The following is a 25314-nucleotide window of genomic DNA, read 5'->3' as shown; positions in this document are numbered from 1 at the left end:
CACACTACCATCGTTAATTTATTTGTTCAAGGACTCATGTTGCAAGCATTACACCAGGTATGGGCTTTGATTCTGTAAGCCCAGATTCACATATTTAGGAGGATAAAAGCAAACTGCGATCCATGTTCATGGATGGAAACTAAAGGCTCATGGTTAATCACATTGTAGTTCTTAAATTTCTACAGCCTAGAACCCTGTAGTCACAGATCTTTGAGGTCCTTCTGGATGTTCCAGAGGGTATCTGCGCTTTTCTTGAGTTGAGCAACCTCATCATCCTTCAGTTTCTGGTTGATAACACTGGTTAATCCCCGAGCATTCAGAATACACGGGAGACTCAGGAAGACTTCATTCTCAATGCCATACATCCCCTGCCAGACAAGGAAAGCATTTAGATTAAAGAATAAAACCAGAGGTAAGAATGATCCTAGGTCCTATCTTTGAATAGAAAGAATTGTAGGAAATGTGTAAGCACAAACTCATTCTTTAGTTTTCATTACTTACAGGCTCAGATTTCCCTAATACTTCTGTTTTGAATTAGGTTTTATACATAGGAAAGACAAATCTACACTCTGATAAAACTAGAAATTTATTAAGAAAGTAGTAAGTGCTTTATTGAACTGTATGACAATTCTCTCTCTCGTAGGTAGATTTTAACAGAATTTGATATATGTCTTCAAATTAAATTGCATTCAAATGTGGTTCTTAATGGGCTACTTTTCACGAAATCTTAAGTTTCTTAAAATTCTTTAGTTAAGAAGAAAATTTCAGGTGGTAGCCAACCTATAAGGTCCAGAATAGTAGCTGGAGGTCACTCAAAGGCAAAATTCTTATAACACCTAAGAGTTGCTGGAAAAGAAAACAGTATAATTCCCCAAAACTTTACCAGTGTGTATAAACTAATTTATTCACAGGGTCAATTTTACTACACAATTAATTAAATTATTTAATTATCAAAACAAGTTACTTTAATAAATTTTTAAACTTTTAATTTCCAAAAATTTTGTACATATACCAAAGGATAGAGAAAAAACAAATTCTTACATATGCACTCTAAAATTCGGCAATGAATCTAATTTTGCCATATTTGTTTTTAAGAAAATCTGACACCATGTTTTACTCCAAATTGCTTCAATATTTATCTTTTTTGTATGCTTCTTTTAATCTACTGTACCACCCTCCTTACTTTTTCACCCTAGCCATTGACTTGTGGAAAATGAGTTTTCTTTCACAATTTTTTAATGCAATTTTAGTTTCATGTGAAAACAATCAATTTCTATTTAACTGTTTCATGGCTTTTGAATTAAACTAAATTTACTTAGGTATCAAGTGCTACATCATATGCAATCTATAGCTTAATATGCCAACTTAAAATAAAACTATTATACACTTATTTAAGTGATCATCAATTGTGAGACTATGCCAACAAGATTCAGAATATTTAATTGGCCACCTCACACAAAAAGAACTGTAAAAATTTATTGGATGTCTTAGCCTCTACAAGTTTATGTTCTTATTATCCTTGGATTTCTGTAGGAAGAGAAAAAAGTCTCCATAAAATTTTGAAATAAGAAAAATAACTGTGGACTGAGACTTCATCTTGTCCTTCCTTAAATGACTCTATTTATAGACTACAACACTAGAAATCACTTTCTATTTTGTAACACTTTGTCTTACCTTCACCATCGTTGATACTGGATGAATCCTGGATAAATTTTTAAACATGGATTCAATGAGATCAGCCACACTTAATCCAATAGCCCAATTGGTGTATCCTTTTAACTTGATGACTTCATAGGCACTAAGAAAAAAAATATGTCACAAAAGAGATCATTGAAATCATACCCAATAGTTATTAAAACCAGACTCTTTGGGTTTAACGCCTGCTCTGTCTCTTACTATGTAATCTTGTTTAAATTATTTAACCTTCCTTGTCTCAGTGTCTTCTTCTATAAAATGAGAGTGATAGTGGATCTATTTCATAAGTTTATTAAATAAGTTAATATGCATGTAAAATGTTTAAAGTATAAACACATTATGGTAGGTGCTATGTACATGTTTTGATAAATTTAAATAACAGTTGGATAAGTGATTATAAAGTCATGGTGGTAAAAATGTACTTTTTCCAACCAATCTTCTTATTCATAGACACGAACATTTCTAAAGATATTAATGAAATCAGGAAACAATGAAAGTAAATGAATCTTCATATTCAAAGGACAAAATATGTCTTGATTTTGAGGTCCCACTTACCAATGTCACCTAAAATACTATGACCAACTCAATGAAGAGCAAGGTGATAGCAATATTTTGCCTGGAAATTTTCTGAACACAAACTGTACACCACAAAAGGCACAAAGGGACAGGTCCGTGAGAGGTGGGAGGAGTAACTGGGTATTAGAAAGTTGGGATCTATCACCGACTAGAAGACCATGTGCAAGTTACATCACCTGAGTGAGCCCTCGTTTTCTCATTTGTAAAATAAAGGGTCTATATTAATCATATTCTAAGGACCCCTTCAACTTTTTAAAAATTCCTTTTATCATTATACAGGTCAAATTCCTGGGGGGGAGGGGGAGGAGATCATTAAAATTGATCTAAATAAAATAATTCCATATTTGAGATATCCGTTAGTTTTGTTACAACAACTCTCTGTAATTAACAGCTAACATTTATTAAAATCTTATCAATAATAAGTATGTGCATAGGTGTGTGTGCTTTTACTCAATTTGTACAATAATTCTATTATCATTTGACTCTACAGAGGAGAAACCCATGATTCAACTTAAAGGTTAAATGGCTTCCCTAAGACTATAGAGTTAGTGTTAGTGTTATGAGTTGAATCCAGGGCCAATGACACCTTGTTTTATGATAAGCATAAAGGTCACAGAAAGAGAGATGGGTTGCTCGTAAGAGAGTTTCCAGAAAAAGAAAATGGAAGGAATGGGAGACATCTTTATCTGAGTATGGAAAGGTAAATATAGCGCAGCTTAAACACTTTCAACAATCAATCAGCAAGTATTTATTTTAGGCAATTGGGAGACTAGTGGAGTCTAGGTTTACTTTCTAAATAGGACACACTTATCTATCGACAGGAGGCATTTTGAAAGCCCTTCTTACTTGTTAATTCTATGTATTGTTTCTGTTACCTCTACAACAGAATTTCTCTAGAAAAATATTTACTTTCCCTACGGCGACTGGCATAGCAAGCTTGACCAGTATAAGTTAGTCTTGTCTATTTCAGCAGATAACAGCTGCATATTTACTTTAGTAAGAGTTTATCTGAGCAGGCAGCTGTGGAAAGTGTTTATAATTTTATCTAAGCAAAGATAAAATTAATTGTCTTAAATCAAGCCCTCTTCCACTTACCTTTCAACCACCATCTTATGCACTTCCTTCCAATTTTCACTGTCTTTGTCCGTTCCCATTTCTGGATTCAGTTCCTGGAGAGAAACACCTGCCACATTCACTCCACTCCACACAGCCACTGAAAAAATTAAAATAACTAAAATAAACATTTTATGTTCCTAACACTATTTTTAGAAACCTTTTCTTCACTTGGTTCAGATTTCACCTCTGATGCAAGCTACCCACTTGAACTGCTCAATGACAACTGTCTCCAGTATAGTTCCCCCTAAAAGCTGCCTTTAGCATCAAATAGCCACACATCTGGACTTTTAACTTTCAACCTTTGGGTACAAAACAGAATTATTATGTCATAATTAGAGAATATGGACTTCTTGTTTTTCTCTAGGTTCGTGAAATCACAAGGGATTCTGGTTGGGGGCTATCCCAAACTTTTGGCTTGAGAAATTTTTAACTTTCCTCCTATTTATTTTTGTAATATAAGTCCTCCCCCGCTTTTTTTTCTGCAGTGAGGTAAAAACAAATCTTGGGAAGTCTAAGTATCTCTTCTCATGCCTTTTTTGGTGTTGTTAATCCTCACCTGAGGATATTTTTTATATTGATTTTTAGAGAGAATGGAAGGGAGAGAGAGAGAGAGAGAGAGAGAGAGAGAGAGAGAGAGAGAGAGATTGGTTGCCTCCTGCATGGGGATCGAGCCTGCATCTGAGGTATGTGCCCTTGATCAGAATCGAACCCATGACCCTTCAGTCCACAGGCCAATGCTCTAATCACTGAGCCAAACTAGCCAGGGCCAGTCTATTTCTTGAAAGAAAATTCATGTGACCACAATGAATTTTTCTGGTCTTAATTGGATCAAAAATTTCCTTCCAAGAATGCCTCCAGAGGCATAACAGACAAGGTGCTCCTCTGTCATTGGCTATATCTCTGGAGGCTTGGATGCACCAAAACAACTCCCTTGCCTATTCTTAACACCTCCTGCCCAGCCAAAAGCACATATTGAAGACCGAGGCATACAAAAATGAATAAAGACATTCTCTATGACAGTGGTTCGCAACCTTCTGGCCCTTCAAATACAGTTCCTCATGTTGTGACCCAACCATAAAATTATTTTCGTTGCTACTTCATAACTGTAATGTTGCTACTGTTATGAATCGTAATGTAAATATCTGATATGCAGGATGGTCTTAGGTGACCCCTGTGAAAGGGTCGTTCGACCGCCAAAGGGGTCGCGACCCACAGGTTGAGAACCGCTGCTCTATGACATGGACAAGCTTAGAATTTACCGGGAGAAACAGACAAGTAAAGGAAACAAAAACAATGGGGTAAGCTCTCACAGAAGTGTGGAGAAAGTGTAATAAAACATAAATAAAGGGTCTACCTTATGTAGGGGGAAAGGAGTGACAGAAAGGGGTACAAAATATAGGCATTGGAACTGGTCCTCAAGAAATAATAAGCACTTTTGGAGGAAAGCACTGGAGACTCAGTAAATAGAAGCAAAGGCATGAGGTGACGTCTAGCTCGGCTATGAATGGAGAAGTTGCCCATGGCCAACCAAAACCTCTTTTAGCCCAAAACTTTGGCAAAATCAGGCCAATTGTTGAAAAACAAACATTTTCATGGTTTTTGAAAGCTATGAGGTCTACATAAATCACTCAATAATGAGCATGGTTCAATTATTTTTCATTTTATGTACATAATATAGGGGAAGAAGATGTTTTGAAAAAAATGACAGTAATGAATGAATGGAACTTGGTCAAGAGTCTGAAGATCTGATTCTAGTTGTAATGATGCCACTAACTACAATGGATCTCCAACAAGCCACAATGACTGCTTGCCTCCATTTCTTCCTCATTAAAATGCAAGTCTTGAACTAGAAGACATGTAACATCACCTCTAGATCTGTGGTTCCAGAAATTGTATATTTGTAATGACTAGCATCTATTAAGCTTTTACTATACATCAGACACTATGCTAAATACTTTATATAGGAAATAAATTCAGATAAATGCTTGGATATGAAGAACTCTTGGATAAAGTAGTACAATGTGTCAGAAAAAAATCAGCCTCATTATATAAAAATGCACAAATGCAATAATTGTAAAACCAAATTATTATAATACCAAGGTAAACTCATTACAAATATCACATTACAAACTCCAAGTAAATCCAAAGGAAAATTTATACTTAAATTTGTATACTGGGCAGAAATAAATTTAGTAAAAGAAAGATCATTGTTATCATTATTATTAATATTAACATTTTGTATTATTATAGTTTTATACAATACACCTATTCAATGTATGAAATTCTATGTTTAATAAATAGGCTTAGGGTTATTAAATACAATCACAATTTTCATAAATGTTTTTAACACAAAACATCTTCATAGTAATAATGCATTGAACTAAGAATAATTAGTTAATACTAAATTTAGCAGGCAAAAAAAAATATGATGATGAATCAATTATTTCCCTAGTCTATATAAAGTTATCCCCCACAAATTACTTATTTGTACTGTTATATAAAAATGCATTAAAAAAAATCAGCCCAGGCAGTGTGGTTCAATGATTGAGCATCAACCCATGAGCCAAGAGGTCCCCGATTTGATTCCTGGTCAGGGCACATGCAAGAGGGGATGTGCAAGAGGCAGCGGATCGATGTCTATTTCTCATTGATGTATCTATCATTCTCCCTTCCTCTCTCTCTAAAATCAATAAAAACATCTTCAAAACTTTCAGAATGGCAAGAATAATACCATAAAGTAGTACACAGTAAATACTGTCTATTTTTTATATTAATTTATTTTTTATTTTTTATTTTTTTTTTTACCACTTGAGTCGCCATGTTCTCCCAAAATCCATCCATGGCAGCTGCTGGGATGAATGCCAAGTTTTTCAGCCATAAGGTAGCGAAATCTAGCAGAATCCAGATTACATCCACTTCCAATCACACGGTGCTTGGGTAATCCACTTAGTTTCCAGGTAACATATGTGAGAATATCCACTACAAATTTTAGAAAAATATATGCAAGTAAATCAAAACTGATTTCGACTGCTTTGTAAATTAGTGGGTGCCCCGCTTCCTGCTCTCCCACTTCCCCATTCTCCAAATGAGACGTGCCTATAAAAACGTACTTTGACTGTTCATATTAGAGATAATGGGGTTTAGCGAGACAAGAAAAATGCAATATTGTGCTTTTTATTTGTTAGGAGAAATGGGAATTTCTTACTTGAAATGAGAATATATAAGAACCTAGCAGATTAATTAATTTACTGTATGTGGAAAGAAAAAGGGTTGAATTAGATCACCCCTTACGTTTCTTCTAATTCTAACATTCCGTGACTGTTAGTGACTGTCATCATAAACCAAAAGGCATTGGTTACCAAATTACCAAGGGATGCTACTATAAATTTTCCCGGGAACAGATACTACTTAGTAAATAATTGTTATAATACAAGATATTAACATTTCCTACTATTTAATAAAAAGATTTCTATGACAGAGCCTTCATTCTGATGTGGCTCAGCTTGAGACTGCACAGAGGCCAAACTTGTGGTCACAGTACTTACGGGCTAAGCTGCAGAAGTAGGAATATGCGCACACAAGCAAGGCAAGGGGTTAATTTTGCAGTCTCCATCTCCACAGTCATAGACAGACACTGGCTAAGACAGTTTAAGGTCATTATGGACTAGATATTATAAACCCTTCCTTGGCAACTTGGATTCGGGCCAGTCTGACTCCTGGGAGAGTTAAAACTCTGAAGCTACCCCTGGAAAGCGGTATAACCAGTTATTAATGTCTGCCTGAGGTACAGGACACAACAACTTCATTATGTGCCAGGCATTTCTCATTCCTGTCCTACATCTATCTGCCACCGTGAGAACATTCAGATGCAGGATTGAGCTATTTAATAAACTGCGACCCAGAATTACAGAGAATAAGAATACTAAAATAACCTCTGTCTTTGCTGGCTTTCAACTCTCAATATTTCACAAAGTATTAGGATTGTGAAATATTATTCACAATTTTTCTCTATATGAGCTGTCAGAGATAATCAGTTTTACCATTTTATCAATGTATCTATTATGCTCACCAATAAACAATAAGTTCGGTGGCAATCTATAGACATAAGAAGTGTGAAATAGAGAGTGGATTTTGACTGTGTAGGCTAAAATAATGCAATTCTTTTTAACCAGAAGTATTACGTTTTAACAACATTTGGTGTTAGCATGTGTTGGTCTATTTATACAGCCTGTTTCCATCTTTAAATCAGGACTAAATAATGATTTTCTTAAACTCTTTGTTTCAAATTTAATATGATTCAATTCTGAAGTTTTAGAGATTAGGAAAACAAAAAGTCAGATATGCTAAAACATTTCTTAGAAATTGAAGCCACGTTCAAATGTTTCATTATGTACCCCAGGATAATCTTTACAGAAATTTTAAAAGCTTTTAGACTCTACAACAAACCCAGATTAAACAAACAGATGAAACTGCTTTATATACCAGTAAAACAATTCTCACATCTTTAAACATTTGGCCTGGGACAGTACCATTAGTTCTGCAAACACTCTTTTAGGGCCATTAACAAAAGACATGTGAATTGCTTCTGCTAGTGAACACCAAGACAGATTTTCTTAAATTCAAAAAGCAAAATAAAATAAACCCCGAACACAATGAACTTAACATAACTGATCCCTTCAGGCATTCAAATACCTGGGTTAGAAACCACAATTATGATGCAATCAGGGCTGTACTTGACGATCTGAGGAATAATGAATTTGAAGACATTAACGTTCCTCTGCACCAGGTTCAGACGACTCTCTCCCTCTTGCTGGCGAACTCCAGCAGTTACCACCACAATCTTAGAATTGGCGGTCACAGAGTAGTCTAGAGGGAGAAGGCAAAAGGTACTTTAAATACAACTCTTTTTCAAAACAGACCAGGTGTGATATGCCCCCAAACTATCTCAACATGCATACGCTTCTAGAATTTACATGAGAATTACGTTTTCTGTATTATAAGGTTTTACAATGCTCCTGTGGCTCCTTCCTTCTATAGGGAAGCATTCCAAACATAAAACTGGTTCAGGAGAATGTACCAGAAAAATAAAAAAGGTCTTAAATTATGCCTCTGGCTAAGAATTTCGACTTGCAATTGACTTTATAGAATACTGCATTGTCAGTAATAATACAAAGCATAAACAGTGAGTCCAACAGGCAGCCCTTCAATAAAAAATAAAAAAAGCAGCCCGGCCGGGATGGCTCAGTGGTTAAGCGTCAACCTATGAACTAGGACAGTGATGGCGAACCTATGACACACGTGTCAGAGGTGACACGCGAACTCATTTTTTTGGTTGATTTTTCTTTGTTAAATGGCATTTAAATATATAAAATAAATATCAAAAATATAAGTCTTTGTTTTACTATGGTTGCAAATATCAAAAAAATTTCTATATGTGACACGGCACCAGAGTTAAGTTAGGGTTTTTCAAAATGCTGACACGCCAAGCTCAAAAGGTTCGCCATCACTGAACTAGGAGATCACGGTTCGATTCCCGGGCAGGGCACATGCCCAGGTTGTGGGCTCGATCCCCAGTGTGGGGTGTGCAGGAGGCAGCCCATCAATGATTCTCTCTCTTCATTGACTTTTCTATCTCTCTCTCCCTCCCTCTCTGAAATCAATACAAACATATTAAAAATAAAAGAGAAACCAGCCTCCTTTCCAATTTAATTACAAATTTTTTTTAAAAAAGCAATTTAAAGGTATCTTTTGGTCTATAATGTTAATTCAGTCTATGATGGGGAAGGAGGGAACTGAAGTGTTTAATTCTTGGCAGGCAATTAATTTCTAATACTCAAGCTTATTCACTTTGAGCAGGGAGTTTCTCTGGAGGACGTGTCCTTTCCCCAAAAACGAAAGACATTATGATTTGATGCAATCATTAGACTCAATAGCTATGGATGATTCACAATTAAGCTATGCTGCTATGTAACTTTTGACAGTCATTAATATTTTATCAGTTTCCTCTCCCATAAAACGGAGGTAATAGGAACTACCTCTCAAAGGGCTGCTATGAGGATGAAGTAAGATAAGCCATGCAGAAAGTTTCACAGTACAGAGACTGCTCAACAATCCAATCAGTAACAGCTCTTATTGGTAGGAGCTGTTACCTTGGAGCCCACATTTCTGTATCTTTAGGCAGAGCCATGCTGTGCTGGCAGAGCCATCGCATAAACCTGCTCAGCTAGAATGGACGGCTGGAACATGAATGCATTTAGCTTCATCAAGGCGCTCAAATAAATTACTTTGGGCAAATGTTTTTTCCTGTCTGAAACCTTCCCGTTCTCAGACACACATAAACAAACATTAGAATACAATTTGCTAAAATGTTATGTACCAAATGTGTGGAAGCCACATGGATGTTTACAGAGGTAATACTTTTGTCTTTGTCCTCCAGAATGAATTGGAGCCCAAAGGAAAGAAGAGACTGCCAACACTAGATTCACCACGATGGGAAGACTAATGTTGTATCAGGGGCTGAGGATATCAATTATTAGATAAGGTTGCATTGGGCATGAAGTAACACTACCTTTATCTGCCACAATTTTAGGTGTCTGAAGAAATAAGCTTCCATGCTGCAGATCCATCATTTCTCCTTTGAGTTTATCTTCCAACACATCCACAAGGGCCAGCTCATCAGCCAGAGACTAGAATCACAAAAACAGGTGTTAGTGCCCTAAGCTACTCTAGGATATCCCAGCTCACAGTACAACCCAGAGACCCTTTAAATGGCTAAGAGCCAAATGTCTATAAACCTCGAGACTTTAATCACAGAGGTTAGGTGTGCTCTTGAAACAAATTCATCATAAAACATCTTGAATAATGAACTATTAATATTCAAGACACTGCTTTTTCAGAATTTCATTCTAGTATTCAACTTGACACAATGCAAATGGCTTTAAGAATATGTAGCTGTAAAGATTACTGCTGAAACCAACTTGATCCAACAGTGGCCTCAGGGTGCACAATTCTTTACATTACTTGGGGATGGTGACAAAGAGATTCACCTAGACCCAGGAACAACCTTGGGCAGAGTGTCCATCCCTGAGGTCACCCCAACGGTGGAGGGTTTCTGAGGGCAGATTTGGTTTAGACCATCATGAGTTTAAGTTCACTTTAGAGTAGGATTTAAAGCCCTGGCTGAAGTTTGGAATCCTCGGCTTAGCTCTGACCAGTACCTTGGTGGATCAAGGAAAGAGGGTTTTATGGACAGAGGGATCCAGGACTAGTAGATTCTCCAAACATAATCAATCCAAACGTGCCAAGTCTCAGAGTTCTTTTATTTTCTATTCCAATTGTCATCCTATACCACCCACGCAAAAGAAAAGCCTAAATCAGTGGTTCTCAACCTGTGGGTCACGACCCCTTTGGGGGTCGAACGACCCTTTCACAGGGGTCTCCTAAGACCATCGGAAAACACATATTGAATATATAATTACATATTGTTTTTGTGATTAATCACTATGCTTTAATTATGTTCAATTTGTAACAATGAAAATACATCCTGCATATCAGATATTTACATTACGATTCATAACAGTAGCAAAATTATAGTTATGAAGTAGCAACAAAAATAATTTTATGGTCGGAGGTCACCACAACATGAAGAACTGTATTAAAGGTCACGGCATTAGGAAGGTTGAGAACCACTGGCCTAAATCTTGATCCAATATCATAATTTCACATGTTTTATAAAACGTCTTATACATAACATATTTTACACAGTTATATTTCTCCATATCTCTGCATGAATAGTGGGGAGGAAGAAAAACAAAACTCTGGATTCTTCCTTTCAGTATTCACGCATGTTCTTCAGCAAGTCCTTGATCTTTTCTTCTTATAAAAGTGGGCGGGGGGGGGGAGAGGGTAAGGTGAAGGGGGTGTCACTCTAGATGCAATTAAATAGCCTTTCAGCTTTGAAATTTGGTTATTCTATGGAAATCCATTATTTGCAAAATAAAAAGTAGCTATCCTTCCCATTGAAACATCACTAGTCTTTGCCTCTGCTGTTTTTAGTAGGACCCTTGGCAAAATAATTAGCTTAATATGATATATCAGTGCTGGAGCCCACTGGTAATTGGAGTTCAGGAAGAACTTTGAAGGATAAGGAGTAACCTTGGGTGTAACTGGTGACCAGCAGAGAGAGAAGAAGCAGAGAGAGGTGAGATTGCCAACAAGAAACTTGATCCACTTTTGCTTGCCATCAAAGCAGGTCCCGCTCCCTGCAGGAGCCAAGGAATGAGGACAATCCTGTCTCCAGAACCCCAGTGGCTGGCTAGCCTACAGAAGTGAGCTGTGAGGGTTTGCTTGTGATGGTTTATCTGAGACTCAAGCCTCCTTGTGATGGAATGTGGTCTTAGTTCCAAGCAACAACTTAACTTGAAAATTTTCTGAAATCACCCTTTTATGAGACGGGAATTACTTGTAAATATTTTCTCATTGCCACAAATGTCAAACACTGGCATTAATTTTCATCTATTTTTACTTAAACACATGTTTTAACCCTTTTAAAACGGTTCTGTTCCTTTGCAGCCTCTAACAAGGTCACACAAAACCCTCATTCATGTTGTTTTTTAAGTCCTACATTATACAGTAAGTCCTCACTTAACATTGTTGATCGGTTCTTGGAACTGTGGTGAAATGATCTATTCCGAAACCAATTTTACCATAAACTAATTGATATAAACAAGAGATAAGTTCCTACAGCATCACATCAATGTTATAATGAAGCATTATTTGGCAACCCACTAGGTTATGTTCAATACAACTTAATAATAGCACTAGCATTCTGTCAAGGTCCTGAACACAAAGAACATCACTCTTATTTTAGTAACATCACATGTGTGCTGGTGAAGGCAACAGGGCAAAACAATTTGGGGCTTAAGTGGAAAAGGATATCACAGGATCTCAGATCCTGTCTTTTATTTCAGTGGGTGTAGAGAATTGGCTGAGAAGTGCCTACACAGCTGGCAAGGAAGGAAGGGATCCAACACTTTAAAAAATAATTGCCGCGCCGAATTTAGCTGCATCTGCACCACTGAATGTCCTCCAAGTGTGGAGGCAGGCAAATGGAACACGTGTGACTGAGGACTGATGCTGCTGTTCGGCTTAAATAAATCTCCTTCTGCAGTAACTTAGTGGATAGCCCATGAATTTGCCATCTATGTATTCCACTTAAGTTGTAAATATATTTTTAAATATTTGAAACTGCAAGACCCAGATTAATTGCAAAAGCAATAATTTATTAAGGAATAAGGCCAGTTGAAAAACACGACCATCACTGTTGAAATGTCTACAAAAATGTCTTTTCGTCTAAAGTATCGTGTGGACTGGGCACAGCCATAATCTGCCTCTTGGTTCTCTTAGCTGGTAAATTCCTGCCACCAATGCTTTAATATTTGATGGTTGCATTTTTTAAATCCTCACTTGAAGACATGCTTTCCAATGATTTGAGAGACAGGGAGAGAGAGAGAGAGAGAGAGAGAGAGAGAGAGAGAGAGAGAGAGAGACCTCAAAGTGAGAGAGAAACATCGATCAGTTGCTTCCTGTACACACCCGGACCAGGGATGGAACCCGCCACCCTCCAGTGTACTGGATGATGCTCCAACCGAGCCGCACTGATGGTTGCATTTTTATTTTGAAGTGTTTAGGGTGCATGAAATTTGTGGTAGGAAAAGGTGTAACTTTTTTCAAATAAATGGGTAAGCACTATTTTTCAATAATCTGTTTTTTCTTCTCCTCTGGAATGTCACTTCTATCACTTAATATGGTTTGGGCCTGTTTCTGGGCTTCTAGTCTGTTCCATTAACCTGTCTATTCTTGTCCAAATTCCAAGTTTTAATTAAGTCCCACTTGTAAGCTGACTTTGCCTATAAAAACCGCTTTGTAGTATATCTGTAATTACTTTGCTCCTTCTAAAAGACTTCTTATGCTGTTTGTTCAAGAAAACGGCTGAAGTTGAGGATCAAGAACAGACACTCAGACCTAAGGCAGCTGGGCACAGAGGCTCAGGGAAGAATCTTCATGGAAGCAACATGTGACCCCGGCAGGCCGAGGGGGAGTTGGCAGCTCCCTGCAGAGTTTGGGATTGGTAGTGGGGCAGAAGTCATATTTGGCAAAAGCCACGGAAAAGGAAAAGCTATGAAAAAATTCAGCCAAATGTAAATGCAGTTTACTAGTAACAGCAGGAATATTCATTTATTTAATATATATTTATTGCTGAATGTGCCAGGCATTATTCTACTCATCAGGAATACAGGAATGAACAAATTTAGCAAAGTCCTTGCTCTCATTAAATGTATCAGGAAAAGAACAGGAATGAAGCAGACAATTTAAGATGATTCTGATGATGCAAGCGCTATACACACCAGGGGCACGGTGATATTGAAGTTACTGGGAAGTTCACTTTGTATTGGAGAGTCAGGGAAAGCCTGCCTGCAAAGGCATGATATGATTGATAGGAAGGGTCACCTCTGTGATGGTCGGCAAACTGCAGCTCGGCAAACCTCGGCTCACGAGCCACATGCAGCTCTTTGGCCCCTTCAGTGTGGCTCTTCCACAAAATACCGGCTCTTCCACAAAATACCGACTTCTGCACATGGGCCACGAAGTTTCAATCGCACTGTATGTGCACGCCCGCATGTGGTATTTTGTGTAAGAGTCACACTCAAGGGGCCAAAGAGCAGCATGTGGCTCGCGAGCCGCGGTTTGCCGAGCACGGGTATGGGGTAGACATTCCAGGTGAAGAGAAAACCAAGTGAAAAGGTTTACACAGAAATGAGCTTGATGTTTTGAAGAAATAAGGCAGAGGGTGAGAGATGAGGTCCGACACAACGCCACCACGTTGCATCGGCAGGTGCTCCTGACACTGTGGATGGCGCCCCCTAGGGTTGTGCACTCCGCTGCTTTGCCCTGAGACAGGCAGGGAAAGATCCTTGAGGCCTTGCAGGGTCTTTGCAGGTGTGTAGCATTACGTGCCCTGTGGCATTACTGAAAAGTGTTAAGTAGGAGAGTTCCCGTTTTTATAAAACTCGCTATGGTTATGATGTTGGCAATGAGGGTCGGGGGAGTGGGAAAGAGCACAAGCAGAAAATAGTTAACTGAGTCTTCGTAACGTTGGGACATGGTACTAGGGGCCTGAGCTGCCTTCACAGGCCTAGCTGAGGTGTGGGCCCCCTCAACCTCTCTATCTCTGATGCCCTAGCTAGGCTCAGTTTCTGGGCCAAAGCAATGTGTGTCCGCTGTAAAGCACACCAGCGATGAACTCAGAAGGCCAGGTCTGGAGCTCACTATGTGATCTTAACTAAGTCACTTAATCTTTCTGAGTCTTTTTTTTCCCCAACGATAATACATAGATGACAATCCCCTCCCAGAACTTTCGTAGAGAAATGAAGCAAAATATAGAGACTAAACAGAGTAGGCACTGTTCATTTCCTTTCTCTGTTAAACTAGTGGGGTTTATAATCCTCAGCAAATATCAATACCAATTTTGAAGCACTTTCATGCTTACTCATTAAAATAAGATTTAAATAGTTTTAATTAATCAAATGGCCTTTGAACAAGGCAGTCATTCCCTCGCAGTAAGCATCTGAATTGGAAGATTACTACTGTGTTAGCAGCAGGGTCTGTTCTCTCAAGCACCTGAAATGGGCCAAAGTATTATATAACTGCAGATACCGTCTCAATTAAATTATTTACTAGGGAAGACTTCAAATGTACAATTAAAACAGTCATAGAAGTACTCATAGACCCATGATAGCTCACATACAGGTTTCTGAAAGATGTAAATTTTGAGATCAGCAGGAATCCGTAGCTGGTATTGTATTAATACCTTTGTTTTTAACCACCCAAATACTAGCACAGAATAAAAAGAAATTTCAGTCTTGGGTTCAAAATACAGTTCCATCATGCCCCGGCCAGTAGCTCAGTGGTTAGAGCATGGGCCCCGCAGACGGAGGGGTCATGGGTTTGATTTCCCATCAAGGGTACATACCCTGGTTGCATGCAGCCTAGGTCAGGATATGTGTGTGTGTGTGTGTGTGTGTGTGTGTGTGTGTGAACCAATCTCTCAAGTCTATGTTTCCCTTCCCCCTCTCCTCCCTCCCTTCCACTCTCTCCAGAAATCAATGAAAAAATATCCTCTGGTGAGGATTAAAAAAAGAAAAAAGTATATTGTTCTGCCCCCACCAGTAGACTGTGGGCAGACTACTTCATCTCAAGTCTCAGCCACCTCAGCTGAAAACAGGATAGGGCAGCTCCCACTTCTTCAGGTTGTTGTTAAAAATGAAGCATTTCGGTTAAAACACTTTGAACAGGTTACACCTCAAATGTTACATAAAAGGAACGTAAAATGGACTACGTTTAATTTTTACTGGCATGGACAGTGAGCACTAAAGTGTGGTTATTTAAATTCCCTGTAATTTGGGAAGCAGCTATCCTACTAGTAAATCACAGGCACCTAGTCAATTAAAATGAGCTAGATCGCCGAAACCGGTTTGGCTCAGTGGATAGAGCGTCGGCCTGCGGACTGAAAGGTCCCAGGTTCGATTCCGGTCAAGGGCATGTACCTGGGTTGCGGGAACATCCCCAGTAGGGGGTGTGCAGGAGGCAGCTGATCGATGTTTCTCTCTCATCGATGTTTCTAACTCTCTATCTCTCTCCCTTCCTCTCTGTAAAAAATCAATAAAATATATTTAAAAAAAATAAAATAAAATGAGCTAGAAAAAAATGCAAAAGAGCACTGGCCGGTTTGGCTCAGTGGATAGAGCGTCGGCCTGCGGACTGAGGGGTCCCAGGTTCGATTCCGGTCAAGGGCATGTACCTGGGTTGCGGGCACATTCCCGGTGGGGGGCGTGCAAGAGGCAGCTGATTGATGTTTCTCTCTCATCGATGTTTCTAACTCTGTATCCCTCTCCCTCTCCCTTCCTCTCTGTAAAAAATCAATAAAATATATTTTTTAAAAAATGCAAAAGAACAAAACCTTCATTATTGCACCCTACATATTTTAGTTGATTGCTTTGATAACTTTTTCTCGGTGGGGATCCAGAATTTGTTCCTTTAGAATTTAAACCTTGCAAATAGAATTATGCTTGGTGAGGAGTTATTCAGGCAGCCTTCCCATAAATACAAAGAGACAGTGTGTTCTAAAGACAAGGCATTTTTGCTTTTGGAGGTGTGTAGGTAGTTCCTATATTGAAGGCAACCTTGAGAAGAAACAAGAATGAATTCAGTGAGGTAAACAAGAAAAGAGCTCTTTCCTCAAAAGTCCTCAGAAACTAAACAAAGCTAATTATGATTTAGAGCACAACAGGATACAAGGCAAGCCCCAGGTCCATGGAAGTATAAAGGAAAAATACAGTCTGGAGTGGAAGGTGCTAATAGTATGATATCAACGTTAAACCTCCTGATATTGATAATCACATTTGTTATGTGAGAATATTTGAAGATGTCCTATTTTAAATAAATATACTCTTATGGATTTAGAAGAGTATGATATCTGCATTTGATTCTCAAATGGTTAAAAAAGAATCCCGTGTGTGTGTGTGTGTGTGTGTGTGTGTGTAGAGAATATAATAAAAATCTATGAATTGGTAAATCTGGATAAAGTGGATATGAAAGATATAGGTGTGTTTTTTTTTTACTATTTCTTACAAATGTTCTGTAAATTTTAAATTATTTCAAAATAAAACAATTGGGTAAAATTTTGAGGAGAATAATAGGATATTTCCATGACCTCAAAAAGCCACCGTGCACATTATTTATTAATTGTAGAAGAAAAGGGGAGATTTGCAGTGGAGAAATCTTGCAGTCACCACCAGCAATGAAGTGAGTTGAACACTGCATGACTCCTGATGTAATGTATCAGGAAGAATACTACATCACCTAGTCATGACCCCAGCCAAAAATATTAACCTGGATATAATTACAAGGAAACATCAGACCAACATAAGTGGAGGAACGTTCTACAAAATTGACATGGACTCTTCAAAAATGTCACTGATATGAAAGACAAAGAAAACCGAGTAATGGTTCTGAATTAAAGAAGAATAAAGAGATGTGACAAGTATATAAAATATGTGATCTTGGATTGGGGTGAAAACAGCCATAAAAAGCATGATATTGACAGCTGGAGAATTTTAAATCTGGGCACTGTATATTAGATAATAGTATTATATAAACATTCAGTTCCCTAGGAATCTTAACTCTATTGTGTCATACAGGGACACTGTCATTCTCTCAGGAGACACAGGCTTACATATTTGAAGGTGCAGTATCATGCCTACAACTTACTTCAAATTATTCAGGATAGCCCTAACTGGTTTGGCTCAGTGGACAGAGCATCGGCCTGCGGACTCAAGGGTCCCAGGTTCGATTCCAGTCAAGGGCATGTACCTTGGTTGCCGGCATATACCCAGTAGGGAGTGTGCCGAGGCAGCTGATCAATGTTTCTCTCTCATCGATGTTTCTAACTCTCTATCCCTCTCCCTTCCTCTCTGTAAAAAATCAATAAAATATTTTTAAAAAATTATTCAGGCCGAAGCCGGTTTGGCTCAGTGGATAGAGTGTCGGCCTGTGGACTGAAGGGTCCCAGGTTCGATTCCGGTCAAGGGCATGTGCCTGGGATGCGGGCACATCCCCAGTGGGGGATGTGCAGGAGGCAGCTGATCGATGTTTCTAACTCTCTATCTCTCTCCCTTCCTCTCTGTAAAAAAATCAATAAAATATACTTTAAAAAAAATTAAAAAAAATTATTCAGGATAAAAACATCTTTTAAAGATACAATAAAAACCTGAAGTATCTGAAGAACACACGCTGAAAGTGTCCAGCATGTATGGTGTTCTTGAAACGTACCTTTCCCAGAATGCTGATGGCACATGCCATACCAACTTGTCCAACACCCACGACAGTGATCTTATTGTTTGGGGTTGTTGCCTCTTCTTTGGCAACTGGTGCAATCAGTTTTTCCTTAAGAGTCGCCATTGTGCCCTGTAAGAAAAGAATCAAAATATTACACATGAGATTTGAATGGGAACTATCCTAAAAATGTTACTACTGCAATTTTTTAATTAAAGTACAGTTTAAAAAGAGCGTAATGGTCTGCTAGGACACAGAATATACTTTAAAGAACCATGTGACTCATTTAATGGAGAACTTAAGATAAGACCTCCATGAAGCTATTTGAATTTGGGTTCTTCAGTCTATGATTCCGTATTAGCATTTAACAAGTTGTAATTTAATAATTTTCATCTTGTGGCTATTCATTCACTGCCTAAAAGACAAAAATATTTATATTTAAATGAACTGATCTTTCTACTCTCCTTCTAAAGAATTTATATGTAACTATGTAAACTAAGTTAGGGCTCACTATTAACTCGTATTTAAGCTTGGTCTAAAAAAATTAATGGCCAATTATCAATATAATTCTACTAATGGTTATTATCACACTTGGAAGATAGGGACTAACTTGTTCTTCTATTGTTTTCTTCTAATTAAATCTTATGATGATGATTTTTTAAATCCTCAACCAAGGACATGTTCATTGATTTTAGAGAGAGGAAGGGAGAGAGAGGGATAGAGAGAAACATTCATCAGTTACCTCCCGCATATGCCCCGACTAGGGATGGAACCCATAACTCAGATATGTGCACGGGACAATACTCGAACCAACAGAACCACCCAGCTAGGCATACTTTAGTCTTATTTAAAATGTGTCACAGTGTACTGAATATACAATGTGTGCTTAAATAAATACAGTAACAATAAAATAGTGATGAGTGATGTTTGTGCAAAAGGTGTCCTCCCCCCCCCAAAAATTACCCTGAATTCCTTTTAGTGTACCTTGGAAGCTTACTGAAAGGTGGTTAGATAATTATATATTTTCCTTTCAGGAGGTTCCAATAAGAGATTATCAACCTTTGAGTTCGTTTCTTTCCAGTTATTTTTTTTAAAAGCCCCCCAAAATTAAAAAAAAATAAATTGAAAACTATGGGAAAACATTCTACACAGTAATACCAAATTTATCTGTAACATCAGATAATCAGGTTTTGAATACTTAAAACAAATGGCAAAATTTACTGTACCACCCTGCCTTCTTAAACAGAGAGGGTACAGATCATTAGTAAGCCTCTTCTTCAGAACTAAGTATCAGTTATCATCGTGACCCATTATAATGTCCATTATTTATGTTTCCTTTTACTTATAATGCTAGACTGTAGCCTTGGAGGTCATTGTGCCTGTTTCAAATTGCGCCCCTGCTTCCCAATCCTGTTTTTTTGTTTCTAGTCTGCAATAAACTAAATGACAAAACCTAGTTTAGCAATTGTATATGTTAAGAGTTAGAAAGTCTCTGAGTTGGAATAAAGTACTTAAATTTGGAGACAACTGTGTAACAACTATTTTGTTCTAAACCTATCCCCCCCCCAAAAAAAACCCCACATTTTCCTAAATTGAGAGATTCTTTAGCCTTTACAGAGCACATTTGCATTTCTTGTGGATGCTAGTGAAATCCAGAACAGCATGCAACTGTCTTTCCAGATGACCTTACAATGAAATTCATACACGTCCTGCATTTTTAGCAGAATCAGAAGAAAGAATGCTGCCTCTCTTTTTGTTGAACAGCGGTAGATACAAATGCACAGTTTTTCTCCATTAAGTTTATTTTCATTAGTTGCTTTAGATCCTTCAGGTACATAGAGGACGCAGAAAGCAATGGAAAACAAAAATCCAGTTACGGTTGCTACATAAATACCGACCGGTTGTTCAGATAGATCTTTTAAAATCAATTTTGGGAATTTCAGAAATTACAATTTAGAGGCAGTACAGATTCTTTCGTATCTTTCTGGAGAAAGTGTTTTTCTTCAAGATTTCCTTAATACAAGTTACTAAAAATTAGAATAAAAGGTTCTGTATTGTATGCAGGACCGTGCCAAGGTCAGAGTGGTGGCTGTAAGGAAAAAGAATGATACGCAGGGTAAAAATAACCTCTGATGCTTGGTCCTTCACAGTGCAGTCCCCCTACCCCCTTTTGCATAGAAGTCATTAGAAATAAACCAGTGCCTTAAGTTCAGGAACGAAGACCCCCTTCACGAATAGCTCTCCATTCTAACTTTTTAAAAAGCCATGTTTGCCATCTAATTCCTCCACTAAGCCAGCGCCGGCCCTCCCCTCCCCCTCCCCCCTCCCCCTCTCTCCAGGCCCGAAGTGCAGCCTCCAGTGCTGGCCGCCCACAGGCCACCTCTCCTCCTGCGCCCTGGCGCCCGCAGCCCCGAGGGGCAGGTCACAAGGGAGGCGGCAACCACAGGTCTCCTCGGAGAAGGTCTCCACGGAAAACGTCGAGGCCTTCCTCACTCTCAACACCCAAAGCTGCAAAGTAAACACAGCACCCCGCGCATCCAGGAAAAAAGGCCCGGAAGGCATCCTTCTAGAGCTCTGGAAAGGACAGCGTCTCCAGCTGCCGGGCCAAGCCGGAGAGCAGGTCAAACCTGCAGGTCATCCTTGACCCTCCTCCCCGCCAGTGCAGGGGCATCTCTCCATTCTCGGGGCAGGAGATCCCATTGCCCAGGTTCAAGATCAGCCAGCCTATCCCCTCGTCCCTCCTTCCTCTCCTGGATCCTCAGGCACTGGGGGTACAGTGACCGCCCTGAGCCCATCAAGGGCGCGAGCCCGGGGTTTAGCTGCAAATGAAAGTCTCCCCCCGCCCCCGCCCTCCCCCGCCAAGGAGCACCGGCCGAATGCGAGCCCCGCTGCGCGGCGGCCAAAGCTGGGGCTCGGCCGCACCGCCTCGGCTCCACCTTGCTCCCCCCGCGCAAGGCACGACCCGCAGCCTCGAACCCACGGGCTGAGCCAGGACTGGAGTCAGGATGCTCAGGGCTGAAGGCCGTGGAGGACATCCTCCTGCTCAGTTCTTCCCTCACTCTTGCAACACAAGGACTCCCCTGTCTGACGCTCCCGGGTGGCCTTTGAGTCAGGATCGAGGATATGGAGCTGAAACCTACCAGGAGAGAGAAGGCTGCTCAGATGGTAGGAAGAGTCGCGCCAAGAAAACAGTTTCAGCTGCTCGGGCGCAGGCTCTGCAAGGAGGAGGAAGAGGCGGGCCCGCCCCTCTGCAGCCTCCCAGCTTTCTCCATTGTGATTGGAAACCCGAGCACCGCCCACCCCTCCCCTCCGCTCGCTCAATCCCCTTCAAGGACAAGGGCTCAAGTATGCACATGCCCTCCTCCTCCCCAAAACGGCAGGTCACCTTCTGGTGGCGAAGGCGGCCCCGCTCCCCGCCGGCGTGACCGCAGTCAGAGGCCGCATGATGTCGGAAACCAAGCTTCGCCTCTTCAAGACTTTCATGCTCTCGTTTCATCCAAATAGAAATAAAATTCAATTTCGCTTTTCTGGTCAACTTTAGAAGGTCAACTTTAGAAGACTACAGTTTCTAGCTAAGATGTTGAGGATGTGTTCCCCGGAATAGCGCTGGTGCTTATTTTCCATTTTCAGCGTCTCGGTTATAAAGCTTTTCAGCGTCTCGTTATAAAGCTCAATTGATGCAACAATTACAGGAGTGTGTGTGTGTGTGTGTGTGTGTGTGTGTGTGTGTCTCCTCCCTCCCCACACCACCACCTAATTCAGCCAACGTGCCTGATTTGCCTACTCGTTACCTGAGGAATTGAGGCCTAGAGGCTGTTCTCTCCAGTTCTCTACTAATCTATACGGTGCCACCAGTAAGGCTCGGTTTCTCTGTTAGTCCCTGGTAACTCCAAAGATGCAAGTTGCCATTCATGTCTGTGTCTTCAACACCCAGCTCAGTGCCTGGTACCTCCATACAGTGCCGGCGAGTGAGTGAATGAATGAGCCGTTGGAAGTATCCTGAAGGTAACAAATTCCTGGGCTCAAACCAGAGAGTGTGTGTGGCAGAGATGTTTATTCCTCTTGCCCTGAGAGGCTGTTCCCTCTGGGTGTCTGAAAAACATCGGTGCGTACCTCTTTAACTAGACCTGTCTCACTCGTGGAAGAAATGCTTCCTTTCTGTCTCCTACTGCGAGAGATTAGAGATAAGTCTTTGAAAGGTACCTCAGGTGAGCTTTGTCTTGATCAGGGTTCAGTCCTCAGGGTGATACTGAGAAGGAAATAGTCACACAGAGTGAACGATTGTACACTAGATTAGAGCTCACAGTGTTTTGCCTGGAGCTTAACCTGCAGGCAGGCCAGGTCCAGCAGAGCCAGTCAGAAATCAGAACTGTCTACCTCCTCCCAGGGTGTCCTTGAGGTGGCCTGGGACTGCTTCTGGGAACCACGATGAGAGGCGAACACACACACAGTCAGGCCTCAGCCAAGGGCCTCATTGTGTGAAGCCTCCCAGTAGCCATTGACATCGCCCTTTCAGAGAACTGTGACCTCTGATTCTTTCTGGTGCCAAGGGCTCTTGTTCTGTTGTTATAAACACTTCTTTTCTTCTGCTGGAGACCCTGAAGGAGATAAGTAGTTTTTCTGTGTCCTGGCCCAACACATTTAAAATATTATTTTTACCAAATAAAAGATAAGAAAACCAAATAGAATAAAAGTGCTTACTATAAAATACACAGCCCTTGCTCCTGCCCTCTCAGGCCTGGTCTGGATCTTCAGAGATGACTCCTCTTGACTACTTGAATTGCAGGCCTGAAGGGCAGCTGCTCTTTCCCTTCATTCCTTGTACTCACTGAAAATATGGTTGAGTAACTAATCCTTTAAAGCACATAAGTTTGAAAGGTGGAAAGTGTTTTCCCTGAGATTTTAAACTGAAAATCCCTGGGATTCTCTTGCCTGAAGTTTTCTTAGAGTTCTATGTATAAAGCAATACACAACTAGGAATTTGTTTTATATAATAAAATTGTTTTTATTTGTTACATGCCTTTATTTTTATTATGTTTATATATTAATTGCATATATTTATATTATACATCTATATTTTATTAATCCTCACCCAAGAATATTTTTTTCCATTGACTTTTTTGGGACAGTTGGAGGGAGGGAAGGGGGCGGGGGAGAGAGAAACATTGATGTGAGAGAGACACATCAATTGGTTTTCTCCTGCACAGGTGCCTGACCGTGGCCGGGATCAACTTACATCCCAGGTTTGTGCTCTTGACCTGAAATTGAATCCTCGACCCATTGGTTCACGGCCGATACTCTAACCATTTCACAACACAGGCCATATTAATTGCATGTATCATATGCATGTAATACATCAACAGTATGTGATACATGGAATTACATGAATTATTTTACTTGTATTAACTCACTTAATCATCATTTCAAGCCTATAAGACACTCCTATTATCTTCATTTTACAGGTGTGGAAACTGAGGCACAAAGGCCTAATAATCTGTCCAAGATAACACAGCTAGTAAGCAAACTTTTATTTATTCTTTTAAAATATTTTTATTGATTTTAGAGAGAGGAAAGGAGAGGGAGAGAGAGATTGAAACATCAATGATGAGAGAGAATCATTGATTGGCTGCCTCCTGCACACCCCCTACTGGGGTTCGAGCCCACACTCAGGCATGTACCCTTAACTGGAATCGAACCCGGGACCCTTCAGTCCACAGGCTGACACTCTATCCACTGAGCCAAACCGGATAGGTCGTAAGCAAACTTTTAAAATTTGAGGATCATTCTTAAATTAGATGTATACATATCCCTTTCCTTTTTAAAAATATTACTTTAAGGATTATAAGAAGTCAGGAAGGTTATAAACAAACTTTCCGAAATGCAATGGTTTATTTAACTATTCCTATATTTTTAGACATTAGACTTTTTACTATGGTAAATAACATTGAAAAAATATCCTTGTACAGAGTCATCCTCTACATTTTTATTCTTTCTTAGGGTCCCTGAAAGAGAAATTGCAGGACCAAAGAATATGGGCATTTTATTTCTCAGACAGGTTGGACCCTTTCATGATTCCCCAGCGATGTCTGTCTTAAGATTTTATATTTGCCAGTTTGTAAGATGAAAATGGTATTTTGTTCTAAATTTACATAACTTCGATTATTGGCAAAGATCTGTACCTTACACCTTTTAAATGTTAATAGAACACACACGCTTTTCTTTTTTTCACTTTCCATTTTCTGCTCATCTACTAGAATCACATTTATTTTGTTTTGTTTTTCTTCTTAGCAACTGTCACCTTACTTTTGAAAACAGCTAGGAGCTTCCTGACCCTCTCTCACCCCTTCTTCCCCTTAGATTGTAGCTTCTCCAGGGAAGAACCTGTCTGAAACTGAAAACAACCGAAAAGAAATATGAAAGATGGCAGGCATAAGAGGAACCAGGTGATGAATTTCGAGTCTCTATTTTTTTTTTACCTTTGTGCATTTTTTATCTTTGTGCATTTTTAAAAATTTTTTATTGATTAAGGTATTACATATGTCTCCTTTTCCCCCCATTGCCCCCTAATGTCGCCGGTCTTTCCCAGCATCTGGAAGGGTTCAAGAATCTGGAGAAGGTGCTGCGTGTAAATTAAAGAGACTAGAAATATATAATATAAATTTGTAATCCACGGGGGAGCCAGAGGAAGCTTAGCTGTAGTAGCTAAGTTCTCTCTACCTCCGGACCCAGGGCTCTTTATTAACACAAATTGCCCTAAAGCAAAGCAGATACACATATCAAAAGGTAAGGTTTGGTGTACAGTAGGCATTGTCAGGTTGGGCGGACCTGCCTTCCGCTGTCAGGTAGCAGGCAATAATATATGCAAATCTTTAGGTTTGGGGAAATGCTTTCAGCTATTCCAGCAGCAGGTAATATGTAGATATTCAGCCCTGCTGAATAAGCCCCAAGTTCCATCAACCTTTTGATGAAACTTCTTTCGTTTATGACATGCTGGAATTAGCCTCCAGCAGTGCCCCCCACCCCAGCACATACCCT

General features: G+C 39.6%; 1 protein-coding gene across 1 annotated transcript; it reads right to left on the bottom strand.

Annotated features, from left to right (window-relative positions):
- LDHB (lactate dehydrogenase B) lies at nucleotides 1-21518 on the bottom strand. Its single transcript, XM_006090663.3, has 8 exons — nucleotides 21420-21518; nucleotides 18277-18411; nucleotides 9956-10073; nucleotides 8080-8253; nucleotides 6193-6366; nucleotides 3367-3484; nucleotides 1675-1798; nucleotides 1-368 (listed from the first exon to the last, which is right to left on the bottom strand). The coding sequence occupies exons 2-8, from the start codon at nucleotides 18403-18405 to the stop codon at nucleotides 201-203; spliced, it is 1005 nt and encodes a 334-aa protein (XP_006090725.1). The 5' UTR covers nucleotides 18406-18411; nucleotides 21420-21518; the 3' UTR covers nucleotides 1-200.
- Between the last annotated feature and the right edge of the window lie 3796 nt (nucleotides 21519-25314).

This window comes from Myotis lucifugus, unplaced genomic scaffold, assembly GCF_000147115.1.
Source record: "Myotis lucifugus unplaced genomic scaffold, Myoluc2.0 scaffold_78, whole genome shotgun sequence".
NCBI lineage: Eukaryota > Metazoa > Chordata > Mammalia > Chiroptera > Vespertilionidae > Myotis > Myotis lucifugus.
The sequence above is the reverse complement of the archived record's forward strand: the minus strand, read 5'-3'. Positions and strand labels throughout refer to the sequence as shown.